The sequence below is a fragment of the Phacochoerus africanus genome, chromosome 3 (genome assembly GCF_016906955.1).
Source record: "Phacochoerus africanus isolate WHEZ1 chromosome 3, ROS_Pafr_v1, whole genome shotgun sequence".
Taxonomy (NCBI): domain Eukaryota; kingdom Metazoa; phylum Chordata; class Mammalia; order Artiodactyla; family Suidae; genus Phacochoerus; species Phacochoerus africanus.
In genome coordinates this window covers 141,804,105-141,821,788 of record NC_062546.1, presented here as the reverse complement: position 1 = coordinate 141,821,788, position 17,684 = coordinate 141,804,105, and the positions used below count along the sequence as shown (strand labels likewise).

At 34.9% G+C, this 17,684-nt stretch overlaps 1 protein-coding gene across 4 annotated transcripts in view; it reads right to left on the bottom strand.

The window, feature by feature from the left end:
• UBR3 (ubiquitin protein ligase E3 component n-recognin 3) overlaps nucleotides 1-17,684 on the bottom strand; it is a 221,850-nt gene that overhangs the window by 21,816 nt on the left and 182,350 nt on the right. For all 4 annotated transcript variants that reach the window (XM_047772845.1, XM_047772846.1, XM_047772847.1 and 1 more), the window contains 2 exons: nucleotides 8,044-8,147; nucleotides 457-581 (listed from right to left, as the gene is read on the bottom strand). In XM_047772845.1, the coding sequence (XP_047628801.1) occupies nucleotides 457-581; nucleotides 8,044-8,147 (229 nt within the window). The remainder of the gene's footprint in view (nucleotides 1-456; nucleotides 582-8,043; nucleotides 8,148-17,684) is intronic.

Sequence of the window (17,684 nt, the reverse complement as noted above, 5' to 3'; positions counted from 1 at the left end):
ACATGGGAAAAAGCAGTTTTTAAAGAAGTATAATTAAGAAAAAGCTAGGATTTTTAAAATCTGTAAGTGGTGAGTCAAAAGCGATCTTTGGATTATGATTGCGGATGGAGCAAGGGGAAGAAAAAAAATGACGGATAAGCAAAACAGTTTAAGTCTACATACATTTTATTACTTGCTTCAATTTTTATACCTTTTCAAAGTTTAAGGCTTGTAGCAAAAGCGAAACGAAACTGCCCAAATAAAAAGGGAAAGAGGCCAAGGTTTAGAGATGGATGCAGAAGTCCTCATTGTATAAGGAAAACATTATTAACTGTTTTAGCCAGAAGGTGCTCCATTTCCCATTAATACACTGTTAATAATTGATTTTGTCTTTCAAACATCTAATCTCATTCACTCATAACACAACTTAAATAGTTCACCAAACTACTAAATGACAAATTCAGATAAGATACTGACCTTTTTGAGAGCTCCCGTGTGTTTCCAGGCTGACCTATCTTCCTCACTGCATTTAACTGAAAGTGCCACAAGGCCTTGCGTGTACAGTAGGGTAAAAAGCACCTTCACGATGCAGGTGAAGTGGTCTAGAAGAGAAACAGAAGATCATTATTTCTTCAGAATCTGGACAGTTTGTACTCAAGATAATTTCCCAAATATATATATATTTACACATATGCCTTTTCTTGCAGATGTAATTGATTTTTATTCAACACTTGTTACATATATATATATTCAACACTTTTTACACATATATATATTCAACACTTTTTACACATATATATATTCAACACTTTTTACACACACATATATAACACTTTTTACACACATATATACACATATGCCTTTTCTTGCAGATGTAATTGGTTTTTATTCAACACTTGTTATAAAATAATAATGTGATATTATATTCGCTACCCAACAGATCTGGAATTATGAAAGCAAATTTTCTTTATTCATTTACATACTATGCAGATGAGAGGCATTTAGCATATTGGAAAGTGTGCTCTGTTTTAGAAGACCTCAGTACTAAGGCCACTCAACCTCAGAATAGCTGTGTAATCTTGGAAAATCACTTGCTGGACATCATGTGTTTAGAAACAATGACTGGGAGTCTGAGGGCTTAAAACTGACACTTTGCTTCTAATCTGATATATATCTTCTAAAGGATAATACAATACAGAACTTCTACAATGAAAGAAAGAAAGAAAGAAAGAAAGAAAGAAAGAAAGAAAGAAAGAAAGAAAGAAAGAAAGAGAAAGAAAGAAAGAAATCCCAATATTTTAAGTACTCTAATTGAATTTTAAAACTCAGTGAAAACTATAACAATGCAAGAATAGTAATAACAACACGTAAAATGCCTGGTAGCTTCTGGCACATAATAGGTATTAATAACAGTAGCTAAATCATCATAATTAACATTTAAATACATCTAATAACTTAGAAAATTTTTTCAAATGTTTCCTTTCAATCTTCATAACAACTGGACAACTGAGCTTCAAAAGGATGTGCCTGTGATGATAAAGCTAATAAGCACCCAGTTCTGAACCTGAATCCACAGAAATCATTCAAATTCAATTATTCTTTCTATTATGCCACTCCCCTTCGTAAATGGTTACTTCCAATTAATCAGCTGCTAAATTCAGAAACTTGTTGACATCCTTGATACTTTCCATTAAAAGAAAGTATCTTGATCTCCCCATTAAAAGAATCACCAAATCCTGTTAATTATTTTTAAAGCTCTCAAGCCAGTTCCAATACTCTAGACCATACTTCCATCCTTTCTTTCATAGACCCATAAACTGTAGCATAAATACTTGTGTTGCGGGTCCCCAGGACTAACTCCAGATTTGCTGATTCACTAGGAACACTAACAAGACTCAGCATATACTCCCATGATTTATTGCCACAAAAGGATACAAAGAAAAATCATCAAAAGCAAAAGGGATATTGGGTGAAGTCCAGAACCCTCTCTCTGTACAGTCACACAGGACATGCTTAATTCCCCCTGCAATGTGCTGTGACAGCATGTGTGAAGTATATACCATGGAAGCTCTTAAGAGATTATGCCTAAGATTTTTATTAGGAGCCACTCACATAGGTACCCTCTGCCTAGCATATACCAAAGTTCTAGATTCCCAGGAAGAAAGCGGGTATGTTCAGCATAAACTACTTTATACAGTTTAGGCATAGAGAGCCACTCTTATGAGGGGAATGGTGGAAAACCTCCCCAAATCAAAGCTCCCAGATACTACTTAATGGCCAACTTTGGTAGCAGGTCTTTCAAAAGATAGCAGTCAGGTCTTCTTGTTAACTTTTCTTTAGCCCCTTGCAATTTTTTTGTTGTTGTTGTTTATTATAGCAAGACTGATCTTTTTAAAGGAAATATATGGCATTGTTCCACTGGGTCTCTGTACAAGTGGAAACACTCCCACTTCGAAGCCTGGCTAATTCTTAAATTAGTCAGAAGACACCTTAAAAATTATGCCCTAAGAAAAACCTCACCTGATTTTATTTTATTGTTTCCTTGGGGCTACAAAAGTGGCATGTGAAGGTTTCCTGGCTAGGAGTCGAATCAGAGCTACAGTCACCAGCCTACACCACAGCCACAGCAGTGCCAGATCCAAGTCGTGTCTGGGACCTATACCACAGCTCACAGCAATGCTGGATCCTTAACCCACTGAGCAAGGCCAGGGATTGAACCCGCATCCTCATGGATACTAGTCAGGTTGTTAACCACTGAGCCATGACAGGAACCCCCTCTTGCCTTATTTTGTATTTCTCTCTCTCTCTGTGTGTGTGTGTGTGTGTGTGTGTGTGCGCGCGCACGCGCGCACGTGCATACACACACATGCTGTTTCTTATCAGTGTTGAAGGGCTGGGGTGGGAACTTGAGATAAGCTGAGCCAGTCAGAGTACCTACCTGGGATTTTTCTAACTGGAGGTAAATAAAGGAAGGTGTAAAGATGAGAGTCTGGAAATATCAGCGGCCATGTTCCAGGTCTGTGGCAGAGACTATCTAAGGCAAGACTGAAGCAGATCCACAGATCTACAGAAAGAAATATAGACCCAAGATGGCAAGAACCCTGCCAGCATCTGAAGCCCTACTTCTGGCATCCCTAAGACTATAAACTCCTACAGTTTGGTTGTATACATCCATTGGTGCTCTTTCTTTGTGCTTCTAAGCTAGCTCTAAATGGATTTCTATAAATCCTAATACCTAGGTATTTTACACATACCAGGATACAGATAATAAGGATTTAGAGTCTGGAGAGTGGGAGAGAGAGGCAGATGGCTATATGTATGTACAGGGTGTAATGGGAGCAAATAGAAAAGGAACTAATATAGACTAAGGGCGGGGCATAAAAAAATTTAAAGCCACCCGCCCCATCAAGGAGTGTTAGTCTTGCATGATACAAAGAAATAAGCCATAATAAGGAAGGCAAGGATGGTACAAGGCAAGGAAAGGGGAATTCCAGACAGAGGAAGCATTTGTGCAATGGCCACTGAAAGAGCCCAGGACTTAACACGAATTGTAAATTGTCCAGTGTAGCTAGACTATAAGCAGTGAGCTTTGAGAGACAAAGCTAGAAAAGTAATCTTTATGCCAAAGACCAAAGGTTGCAAACTGAAGGCTACCTGTTTGAATGTAGCCCACAGACATATTTGGTTTGCCTTTATCCTGCTTTGCTTTCAGTTACTGATATTTAAAAACAGAATATTTCTTGTAAAAGTCCAGAATTCTACTGACTCTTGACAAACAGGAAGATCTGACAGTACTGGCCCACATTCTTACCTGCCAGCAATTATCTGGAGCTGAGTAGTAACTGGCCTCTTTGGCCAAGTATACATTCTCTAACTTGTCCCAGTCCCCAATTCCCAATTATATCAAACTAAAGACAAGGAGTCAACAGAATACATTACTGTTAGGAATTAACTTAGGCTATGAAGCCAAATTGTTTAGATTTAAATTCTGAATCTTCTGATCTTAGGTAAGTTAGTTAAACACTCTGATTTTATTTCTTTATCTGTTAAATGTGGATAATATTGCCTGCTTTAAAGGGATTAAGTGAAATATGGTTAATTAAATGTTTAAAATAATGACTGGCAATGGCAATCAGTGAACATCTGTTGTTATTAATATCACTATTTATGTTACTTGTTTGTTATCTATAAAGCACTTGATTTATAGCACCTAGACCGGGCAATGAAAAGACTTTAAACAGGATAGTGATAATATTAGATTTGAATTTTAAAATATTCACTGCTGCTTCCTAGAAGAAAGGGACTGAAACAAGACTAGAGGCAAGAACACCTATTCACAGACAGCGGAAGTACTCTAGCATATGTCAAATTAGATGGCCTGATGGAGAGAATGAGTCAACTTAGAGAAATATTTACATTAGAGAAATTATAGGATTTGAAAGAGCTGTGGAGGTAGAAAATGAAAGTAGTCTCTCATTCTACAAAGAGTAAACAGTGGTACTATTAACTAAAATGGAAAACACAGGAAGAGAACAATTCTGGATAGGAAGAAAATGAATTAAAGTTATATAATTGAGTTTGAGGCATGTACAGAAACTGAGGTCTGCAGCTCATCAGGGAGTTGTAGATTGGAGCTAGATATTTGGGAATCACCAAAGAATAGGTATAGTTGATGTGATGGGAAAAAAGGTAAAAATGAGACAGGGTCAGGAACCAAGGAACAACTCAAAGAGTGGTAAGACGAAGAGGCTAATGAAAGCAGCCTTGAAAATGAGTAGAAGAGATAGGAGGAGAACCAGGAAAAAAAAAAAAAAAAGAGTATTTCATGACAATTAGATGTTTTAATAGAATGATGAAAGTTACAGAATTTGCCTACTAAGCACAAAGTCACTTTAACCAGGAAATCATGTATATTGTCTAGAAACACCACCCGCATACAGCTGCTTCTCACTGTAAACTAAATAAATAAATTTTTAATTAGAAAGAAACAATGCATTTAAAGAAATGTTACCTTAGGCTTTTTATTGAAGCAAAGTATGAATTTTTAAAATTACTTTGTCTACTGTGATTATCATTTTAAATATTTAAACATCTGTGAAATCAATGTCTTTTAAGGACTTAGAAAAAAACAAGTAATCTCATTTTCAGTGTATATTAATTAAGGTTGCTGTCTTCCAAGGTTACTACAGAGAGCAAAATCCTTTAAATACAATTATCAAAATTTAAAAAGGAGAAAAATTGGACATCTACTCTCAATCAACATTTTTTTTAAATCCCCTATCAAGCCACCTGAGAGTAAACAAAGGAAGATCAATATTTATTTAAAATGCCTTAGAAGCACACAGACTTAAAACGATGGTACAGATTTAAGTTTTATAGTGCTACCACATGATAGGGAAAAGGGAAGGAATAGGGAGACAAGGCACCTTCAAGGGCTCAAACTTGCCCCTATTGATCACATAAGATGTAGAGTTTGGTAGGGTGGAAATACTGGCCTGGGGCTCTTTAAAAAGTGAATTTTCCCTTAGAATCACAAATGAAAATTATTGGCATTAATATTTAGTTTTATTATTCTTTACTGCATCTTCTAAACTGCCGTGACGACTGAACTACTAAATAGATGTCACATCTATCACATCACAGTATCACAGAAAATGAAGTCATTATGGGGGGGTGCTTTTTTTTTTTTACAGCCTCACCTGTAGTACATGGAAGTTCCCAGGCTAGGGGCTGAATCAGAGCTGCAGCTGCCGGCCTACGCCACAGCCACAGCCACAGCCACAGCAAAGCTGGATCCAAGCTGGTCATGACCTACACCACAGCTCACAGCAACATCAGATCTCTGACCCACTGATCGAGGCCAGGGATCAAACCCTCATCCTCATGGATGTTAGTCAGATTTTTTTCCAATGCACAACGGGAACGCACCCCACATTCATTCCTGATAACTCTCCCTATCTCTGTTCTCTCATCTTCCTCTCATCATCCCATTATAATCTGCATCTCATTCTACAACAACTCAAAAGCAATTTCTTTACTGCTATTCCTTATTATAGAAATATTTATTTGTGTATGACCAAGAGTCCAAGGGGGAATTTATAAATAACTCGCTTTTGGGGTCAATATTCTTTTGAAAATATGGTAAGAGCTATGGAACTTCTCAGAAAGAATAGACATCTACACACAAAAATTCTTATATCATTTGGGAAATTCTTGGACTCCTTGAAGGTCGCTAATGAATTCCTAAACCACGGATTAAAAATCCTTGGTTTGAAAAGCTATCAAAGACTACTGGACAATAGGACACAAGCCAACACAACCAAACAGTGTTTAAACCATTGTTATTCTATACTGGAACTCAAAGACAACACATTTGTTAAAAAATCCACAAATTCATAATAAAACTAAAAAAAAAAAAAAAGCAATCACCTTTGGCGAATGACAAAAAAGAAAAAAGTCACTTTCCTGAGAATTGGTAAATCAATCAATCAAGCATTTAAACTGACTTTCCTGCCCAGAAATAAACCCATGTATATACGATCAATTAATTTATGCAAAGGAGGCAAGAATATACGATTGGGAAAAGACAGCTTCTTTAATAAATGGTGCAGTGAAAATTGGAAAGCTACATGGAAAAGTATCAAATTGGACTACTTTTTCAGACTATATACAAAAATAAACTCAAAAATGAATTAACGACTTAAATGTATGACCTAAAACCATGAAACTCTTAGAAGAAAACACAGGTACGTATGCCCTTTGACATCACTCTTAGCAATATTTTTTTTGGATATGTCTCCTCATGAAAGGGAAACAAAAGCAAAAATTAAACAAATGGGACCATATCAAACTAAAAAACCTTTGCACAGTAAAGGAAACTATCACTAAAACAAAAAGGTAGCCTTCTGAATAAAAGAAGACATTTGCAAACTATATGCCCAATAAGGGGTTAATATCCAAAATATATTAAAAACTTAAACAGTTTATACAACCAGGGAGCAATAATTAAACTATTTCTAGTATTTAATGCTGTTAATATGATACTAGTATCATATTAACACTAATTAAAAATAATGAGTCGGAGTTCCCGTCGTGGCACAGTGGTTAACGAATCCGACTAGGAACCATGAGGTTGCGGGTTCGGTCCCTGCCCTTGCTCAGTGGGTTAAAGATCCGGCGTTACCATGAGCTGTGGTGTAGGTCACAGACATGATTCAGATCCTGCGTTGCTGTGGCTCTGGAGTAGGCCGGCGGCTACAGCTCCGATTCAACCCCTAGCCTGGGAACCTCCATATGCCGCAGGGGCGGCCCAAGAAATGGCAAAAAAAAAAAAAAAAAAAAAAAGACAAAAAGAAGAAGAAAAAAATAATATATAAATAAATAAAAATAAAAATAATGAGTCATCTCATTTTGAATAACTCTATCGTACTACTGTATCAAAATAAAATATGTACGCATGTAAATAAGGTGGCGGCATTAAAGCTGCCAGTTTGCTCTGTTTTTTACATTTCTGTATTATCATTTTAACTTTTTAAAAACAAAGATTTTCAGGAGTTCTTGTCATGACAGTGCGGAAACGAATCCGACTAGGAACCATGGGGTTCCGGGTTCGATCCCTGGCCTTGTTCAGTGGGTTAAGGATCTGGTGTTGCCATGAGCTATGGTGTAGGTCACAGACGCAGCTTGAATCTGGCATTGCTGTGGCTGTGGCATAGGCTGGCAGCTGTAGCTCCAATTCGACCCTTAACCTGGGAACCTCCATATGCTGTCGCCAGTGCAGCCCTAAAAACAAAAACAAAAACAAAACAAAGATTTTCTGAGTGATTTCCACATGCCTTTATTATCGACTGAAAAGCTAAAAATACAGTCACAAGGAAAAAAGACCTCTTTATTTGACTGTCATCTTCTTTACATATACATGATTTCTATTTACTAATAGAAAAAAAAAGTGCCATTTAGCTCAGAACATTTCCATCAGACTGAATGCTATATTTCTGCCCATGATTTTTAGAATATTCATTATATATACAATATAATCTAAGGATCTGAATTATAAAGACATACCTCTGCGTAAGGGTTGTGGCATCATTAAGATCTGGATGAGCAAAAGGGATGTAACATCATGATAAAGAATTGGAACCTCAGCCTGTTGCTCCTCATTTCCCAGCCTAAAAGAAAAATGCATGATCACTTAAACAGCATTATATATTTCTTCTTTCTAACTCATTTTATATTTCACATATATGTCTATGGAACATAAATCAAACTTTTATAAGCAACTGAGAAATTGCAAAAGGGAAAGTTATGGCCATATTTTTGCCTAAAAATATAATCTTTTAGGCTCATATATTTCCTTGCCTCTGCTCAATATAAAAAAACTACCTAGAAAATATATTAGGTCTTACTAAAGTAAACAATTGAGATACATTAACTTAGTTACAAATCTTTTTTTTTTTTTTTGGTCTTTTTGCCATTTTCTTGGGCCGCTCCCACAGCATATGGAGGTTCCCAGGCTAGAGGTCAAATCAGAGCTGTAGCTGCCGGACTACACCAAAGCCACAGCAACGCGGGATCCGAGCCGCATCTGCAACCCACACCACAGTTCATGGCAATGCCGGATCCTTAACCCACTGAGCAAGGCCAGGGATCAAACCCGCAACCTTATGGTTCCTAGTTGGATTTGTTAACCACTGAGCCATGACGGGAACTCCAATTATGAATCTTTCTGATCTCTTAAGACTATAGAAATCAAATGAAGCATTAAATGGAACTTAAGAGAATTAGTTTTACCACACATGAGGTGGGCCTTAAGACACTTGCTATCACAGACTTCATACTGAAGAATAAGTGTTCATGTTATTTAAAAAAAACAATTCACAAACAAGTTACAATGAAAAGGCATGGTTAGTGTCTCATTACAAGTTTCTGAATAATACAAAATTCAAATAAAATCTTTAACATTTTCAAAGTTCCAAAAAAGATAATAATAATCAAAGTAGAACTTAAAATATACTATAAAACACATAGAATATATTATAAAGCATCTCTTTTTATCCTAAAAGAATTTTTAAAACTCCTTTAGAAGTTTAAATTTTTTGATCACAGGTTTAGTTTTTAATGTCAGAGAACAAAAGTAATTCTTAAGCTTCTAAAATTGGCTAAATTCTGCAGCTACACTTGAGATTAGACTTGGGATAACAAAAATTGCTCAAATCTTTTATTAGGCTCCATAATTCAACTATGTACTGCTTACTTACTGTATGTCAGGCACTGAACACACTGGGGACATCCCTCTGCTGGGAAGCTTATATAACTGCCAGAGGAAGACAGATCTTTGAATGTCTCCATTCTCTACAAATATGCTTGTCTTCCTCCCCAGAGGCAATCTGTCATTAATGCAAGAAACCTGGCATTTCTTGTCTCTTAAGTCTCTGGCATCTCTTGATAGGTCCAAAGTTCTTAAAAAGAAAAAAAATCTAAGGGGCATCATTTCCTCATCTATTACTCAAATTCCCATAGAAATGGTTTTCCATTGGTTATCAACGATCTCCCAATTAGAAAATTTAGTGGACATTTTCAATGCTTATTTTACCAACCTTCAACTTGGACAAGACAATGCTCTTGTCTGGAAAATTCTTTTGGCTTTTATAAAACACTCTCCCAGGCGCTCTTCTATCTCTCTGATTACTTCACTTTAATCTTCTTGGCAGGTTCTTCTTCCTCTGATCAACTTTGAAATAGAGCTGTCCCTCAAGGCTCCAATTCTCACTCTCCCTTCACGCCAAGGACTCCTTTTGAAAGATCTCCTAAACCCTGACTTCAATCACCAGTCATACACTGATGACTCCCAAGTCTCTATCTCCAGCCATGACTCTCTTGAACTCTCTATCTGAATATGCACTACCTCCACTTCATCTGGCAGGCAGCTCAACCTAAACATGCCTGAAACTGAACTCATGATCATACCACTCTACTCTACACACACAATCCTATCCTGGGCATAACCAGTTGGATCTCCCTCTATAATCATAGTCTTGATGTGGTTTACTGATTATATCCTCTAGCACAGTGTCTGAAACATAACTTGCATAATAAAAGTATAAACAATAAATAGGTTAAGAACTTGGGGACAACTATCTTATCTCACTCACCCCATATTTAATTGGGATTCTATCTTTACTCCCTCTGGCCATCCCTATAACCACTACCTTCTAACTATCTGATGTCTTCCAATTTCACATCCCTACAACTCATCCTCTACACTGTTGTGCCCTGAAAAAAACATATCCATTGTATCATGATTACCATTATTTCCCCAATGCCTGGATTAAGCAGTTAATAAAAACTAGCTAAAAAAAAAAACAAATAAAAATAAATGGAAAAATAAATGAATGGATGAACAAACAGCAGGGAAGAGACAAGACTCCAGCACATAAAGAGACAGATAAAATGAGCTGAGGAAGGAATATCTTAAGTAAATTACAAACATAGATACTACTCATTTTCGTATTTTGTCATTTTATCACAGTTCATTTAATTAAATGAACAAAATGACTCAAAAGGAAATATGCAAAAAGGCTGAAATCAGACCCAAACAAAGGGGAAAAAAAGAGTAAAAAGAAAGTAACACTGAAAAATCTTTGCTGACCTATGGAAGGAAAATGACGTGGTTAAAAAAATAAAAAGATCCACAAAAAAGCCATTTAAAATAAAAATGATTTTGGATTATCAAACTACTGCATTAAATCTAACAGATGATTAAATAAAAGACTCAAAAGGATCTTTACGGCTTTTAAATTACACCAGTTTCACTCTTATGCAAAGATCTACTTGACTGCACAAAAATCAAATTGGGTTAAGAACTTCTTAAAACCTAAAGACAAACAAACTAAAGAGCTTCTTAGAAATAGAAAAGAGCATCTGAAGTACAGTTTCTTCAAATAAAGATATTACAAGCGGGAGTTCCCGTCATGGCGCAGTGGTTAACGAATCCGACTAGGAACCATGAGGTTGCGGGTTCGTCCCTGCCCTTGCTCAGTGGGTTAACGATCCGACGTTGCCGTGAGCTGTGGTGTAGGTCGTAGACGTGGCTCAGATCCTGTGTTGCTGTGGCTCTGGCGTAGGCTGGCGGCTACAGATCCGATTAGACCCCTAGCCTGGGAACCTCCCATATGGCGCGGGAGAGACCCAAGAAATGGCAAAAAGACAAAAAAAAAAAAAAAGAAAAAAGATATTACAAGCAATTAAAAACTTGAAACGGCTAATAGAATTTCAGATTCTCATTTATTATATGTTAATATTTTTTCTGTAATAGAATCTTTGTCAAAATTACAGGTGAATTACTTTTTGCTTTTATTTATTTGCTTATTATTATTACAATGATCTTCCAATATTATTTAAAATCAATCTATATCACCATAAGCATGAAAAACTCTATACTTAAGATTATGCCCTCTATTATGATTATTTATATACACCCTGTTAAAAACTTAGCAATTTTTATATTAAATTCAATTAAGAATGTATAATTAGCAAATATTTCAAAACTAGAATGATTTTTAAAAAAAAAAAAAAAGGATAGAAAGAATGGGGAATGTTCCCAGTGGAGGAAACGCTCTACTACAAAGATAACTATTTTTTCTAGATTAACTTATGAGTTTAAATAATTCCAGTCAAAATCACAAGTGAATTGAAGGGTTTAGAAAAAGGTTCTAAAGATCATCTGTTAGAATAAACAGATGAGAACAGTAAAGAAAAACTGGGAGGTGGAGAGGAGAAAAGAGAAAAACCTCAACCAACCAGAGGTATACTCCTCAATATATAGCATGGTTTTATCAAAGACACAGATAGGCTTTGAGATCAATAGAACAAAGGAGAAATTAGGATCATAATAATATAAATCCTAGTTAGGACAACACAGATCCTAATTAGGAGAATATATAAAAATTACATATTAGTGTATAATAAATGATATATAGACTGCTGGAAAACTAGCTGATGATTTGAAAATAAATTATAAATATTTATTTATTGATTTACTATTGATGCAAACCAATTCCTAGTAGATTATATTATTTTAAAAAATCATCCCATAAGGAAACTCTACAGAAAATATACAAGTAGATATTGCATATTCTAAGATGGGAACACACTGTAATACTACTTATAAAGGTAAACATCAGATCTTGGATGGGATAGGCAGGCATTCTAAGTATGAAAGTAATCAAAAAAATAAGAAATATGTGTGAAATTCTATATCCTGTCACCTGTAATGATGTCCTCTGAACTTTAATATATTCATTTGATTGACAATAAAGTAATGTATTAGTTAAAAGCATAAACTCTGATATCAAAACAACCTGACTTGTGTTTAAAAAAAAAAATTAGGATTTAATGATTTTGGCTAAGCTTACTTAGCCACTTTAATCTATCTCTCCAAAAGTAAAAGGGAAACAGTAATAAATGTCTATTTTTTCTCAGGAAAAAAAAAAAAAAAAACGTGTCTGGTTTAGCTGTGGAAAAACTTAAAACTCTAATATGTCAAGAATATAATTATAGGGAGTTCCCGTCGTGGCTCAGTGGTTAACGAATCCAACTAGGAACCATCAGATTGTGGGTTTGATCCCTCCCTCGCTCAGTGGGTTAAGGACCCGGCGTTGCCATGAGCTGTGGTGTAGGTTGCAGACGCGGCTTGGATCTACATTGCTGTGGCTGTGGTGCAGGCTGGTGGCTACAGCTCCGATTATATGCCTAGCCTAGGAACCTCCATATGCTACAGGTGCGGCCCTAGAAAAGACAAAAAAAAAGAAAAAAAAGAATGTAATTATAAAATTTAAAAGCAAACATATTTTTGAAAGAAGTTTCATTATCCACAACAAAGTATGGTAATATTTTAAGCCATAATGGATCATTCAGATAATTCTTTAAAAATAAGATGGCAAGAGAAAAATGGACAGATGTCCTGACTATATTAATTCACAAAGAGTGCACACAAATAGCTGATAAATATGAAATATTTAATGAAGTCAACTTTACTAAAAATTAAATAATTTTTTGTTGCTTTGGTACCTCATTTTTATCTACCAAATTAAATAAAAACATTTTTAAGTGACAATACTCAAGCTTGACAGAAATGGGGATATCCCTACATTGTCAGTTAAAGTTTATATATGTACAGTCTTTCTGAAAAGCAGTGTTGCACTATGTAACATGGAGTGCCTGACACTTGGTGAACACAACAAATAAATGAGTGAAAATCTAAAATATTCACATGCCTTCATGTTATCCTATAGTTCTGGGATTATATCTGACACATTAAGAACTGCTTAATACATTATCTGATATTATACTAGAAAAGAAGAAACAATTTAAGTGATTAATAACAGGAATGAATAAATTAGGCATATCATTTAAAGAATTTTTAATGATGTAGGAATTTGGTTGTGTTATTTTTAAAAAGCGGATTCTAAAACTGATACAATATGACTCAAATAGCTTTTAAAAATCCATATGTATATACATACACACACACACATACACAGAAAAAGAGAAACTGGAAAGAAATGTCTTAACATGTTAATAGTCAAAGGAATTCCTGGAAAATAAGATTGATATTTTCCCCCTACTATTTGCTCTCATTATGACTCATGAGTTCATTCAACTGTAATAAACTACATATAGCACGTATGTTATGAGGTTTTATATTCATTCTCTTTCTCAACACTTTTGTATGTTCTAAATATTATACAACAAATATAACTTTATAATCAGGAAAAATTTACAAAAACAACAACCTGGAGTCTGTTGACTACTAAGGTAAAAATAATCATTCTGAGAACACAGAAATGGATCTTTCCTGGCACACAGTTAACATATACTCTGAATGAATGAATGGATACACCCCACTGTAGAAAAGAGAACCACAGATTTTGAATGTAGGGTTTAATATCATCATTGTGAAAACTATCCATTAAATGCTTCTTAACACTTTAAAATACATAATTATTTCTATCTCAAAGTTTTTAAGGAATCTTTAAAATCCAGATTATAAAAACTATACACTACTACAAACTCTATGCATAATAAGAGGAAGTGGATGGATTAGATTTATAAGCCTAATTTTCACTTTCTTTTTTTTTCTTCTAATTTTATGGCCACACCCACAGTATATGGAAGTTCCCAGGTCAGGGACTGAATCCGAGTCACAGCTGTGACCCACACAGCAGCTATGGCAATGCCAGATCCTTTAAACCACTGCATCACAGTGGGAACTCCTTCCCTTTCTTTTTAAAAACCAAAGTGATTATCAACACAATGAAATTTAAAGAAAATAAGGAAATAATTTTCATGAGGATTATAGAAAGTATATATGAGAAACCTATATCATTAGGTGTAAGAATTTATGTTGTAAAAGTATTAAAAGTGAAAATATAGGGAAAGATACTTTCATTTTAAAAAATCTAATATACAGAAATGAAAACCAAATGATATAATCAACTGTAATATTACAAGTTATTGAACTAATGAACTATAAAAATGAGAGCAAATAAGAGGGGGGAAAAAATCAACTAGGTTTTCCCCAAGTTCCTCAGACCTCTCCAAATCTGATTCCAGAGCCTAAGTTCTTAACTATTACTTTATGCTTCCTTAGGCTCTGAAATCAGAAAGATTTAGATACAAATCAGCTCTATTCCTTCACAGCTGTGCGCTCTTAAAGACCATGTTAGTTTTTCTAAGCCTCATTTTCCTTGTGTATAAAAACTGGGGCAACAATGGTACCTAGTATATAGAGTTACAATGGTGATCAAATGAGATTATATATGCAAAGCACAAAAAATATGTAGCATGAAGTAAGCACTGGATAAATGATAAAAACAGCATTTACTACTATCCTAATGAGTATTAAATCTTAGGGCTAGAAAAAAACATAACCTAGCAATCGGTAATAGGGAAAGCATAGTATCTCCTTGTTCTTTAAACTTTAAATTCGCCAATACCACATTTAAGAAATTTCTTGTTTCCTAAACATCTTTACACTCAAAGAGTTAGGCATTCTAATATGTCATCTGCACACTTTCCTGTCCTTGAGTATGCAAGTGTAGCTAGAAGGGAAAATTACTAGCTAATACCAAGAAAAGTGATTTATTTTCCTTAGCCAGAACATTCAAAATATTCCTAGCTGGCTATTTTGGGCCACAAACGCACACACGTCACTTTTTTTTTCTGTATTTTTGAGAAGTAACGGGATACTATATATATATATATATATATATATATATATATATATATATATATATATATATGTAGCCTCAAAGTAGATCCCCAACAGCTAATTATTAATTACAAAAGATAAAATAATAACTTTACAAGAGTTCCGCTATGGCACAGATGGTTAAGAATCTGACTGCAGTGGCTTGGGTTGCTGAGGAGGTGGAAGTCCGATCTCTGGCCCAGTACAGTGGGTTAAAGGATAGGGCATTGCTGCAGCTACAGCATATGTCACAGTTGCAGCTCAGATTCAATCCCTGGCTCAGAAACCTCCATATGCCATGGGTGCAGCCATCACCACGACCACCACCACCATCATCATCATCATAATTTTACAGCAGAAAAACCTGACAGATAATATATTAGCCATATAGTCAAGAGTTACTTGTACCAATAACAAGACAAATCAACAGCATGTACCTCCTGATATGACACAGTAAAAAGACAATATTACTTCTGTGACATTTCTGACAGAAGTTTATCACCTGAATCTAACCACAAGGAAATACAAAGACAAAAATAAACTGAGGGGTTCTACAAAATAATTGCCTAAGCTCTTCAAAAAAAATTTTTAATGTTGTAAAGTACAAAGAAAGTCAGGAACAATTTCAGATAGAAGGAAATTAAAGAGACATGAAACCAAGAAGGAAATTAAAGAGACATGAAACTAAGCACAGCATGCTCCTGAATTTTCTTTGCATGGCACTTGCATTTTCCAGGACATTACTGAAATAACTAGTAAAATCTGAATAGGTTCTGCATGAGGTAGGAGTCAATATTAATTTTTCTCATATAAATATCCAATTAACCCAGTACCACTTACAATAAAGACTGTGCTTCCCCATCTGCTCCACAGCGCCATCTACACTACAAATCCAATATCCACATTTGTGTGGGTCTGCTTTGTTTTGTTGTTTTAACAGCAAATACAAATTTATTTCTCATCCCTCTGGATTATACAAGTGGGAGCATAAAGTACAGATTTTGCACTCCTGGATTTTTCTCTTAATATTGTATCTTAATAGAGATCCTTCCATATCAGTAAACAGAGCGCTTTCTCTTTTTTCTCTCTCTTTTTTCTTTTTTTTCTGGTAGATATGTTTTAATTTACTCGTGTAGGGAAGGCAAAGCAGCAGGATAGCTAATAGTGAAAAATAAAACTGGATCTATTCCTTATACCATACATCATGAAAAATTCCAGATAAATTTGAGATCTAAGTGTAAATACTGAAGCTAAAGAAATATTAGAAGAATCATATATGTCAATATCCAAATTACAAAAAGAACTCACACAATTCAATAGCAAAAAAATAATCCAATTAAAAAATGGTCAGAGGATCTAACTAGACATTTTTTTTAAAATATACAGATGATGACCAAGTACATGAAAAGTGCTCAACATCACTATCACCAGGGAGATGCAAATCAATGCCACAATGAGATACTGCCTCACACCTGTCAGAACAGCTATCATCAAAAAGACAACAAATAACAAGTGTTGGTGGAGATCTGGAGAAAAGGAAACCCTCGTGTACTATTGGGATTGTCACTTGGTGGGGTCACTATGAAAAAACAGTATGGAGGTTCCTCAAAAAAATTTAAAAATAAAAATACCATACGATCTATCAATTCTAGTTCTGAGTATTTATGTGAAGGAAAGTAAAACACTAACTCAGAAAGTTATTGTAAATAATGCTGCAGTGAACATGCATTCCCCATATTCACTGCAGCATTACTTACAATAACCAAGACATGGAAACTTAAGTGCCCATTAATGAGTGAACAGATAAAGAAACTGTGGCATATATATATATGTGCACTATGAAGTATTATTTAACCATAAAAAAGAAGAAAATCTTAGCATTGATGACAACAATAGATGGAGCTTGAGAGCATTATGTTAAGTCAAGTGAGTCAGAGAAAAGCAAACACCATACAATCTCCCCTATTCATGTAATCTTAAAAACAAAAAGCAAACAGACAAAACCGCTCATAGATACAAAAAAAACAGACTGGTGATGGCAGAGATGAAGTGGAGGGTAGGGGGTATGTATGGGTAAGGGTGGTTAAAAGGTACAGACTTTCAGTTATATAAAGTACATACAGAGATGTAATGAACAGCATGGTGACTACAGTTAATAATACTACATTCTATTTGAAAGTTGATAAGAGGATAAATTTTAAAAGTTCTCATCATAAGAAAAAATGAATGCATGAACCCCCTTATAACCAGATAGGAAAAAGCCTCAGTCAAAACCAAATTCCAGAATTAATTTTTTAAAAGATTAATAAATATGACTACATTAAAAACAAAACTTTGCATGACAAAAAATCATAAAGTAAAAAAACATTAGACAATATGGTGAAATATATTTGCAACTTATCACACAAAGGACTAATATCCGTAATGCAGAAACATATTTTTTACATAAGGAAGA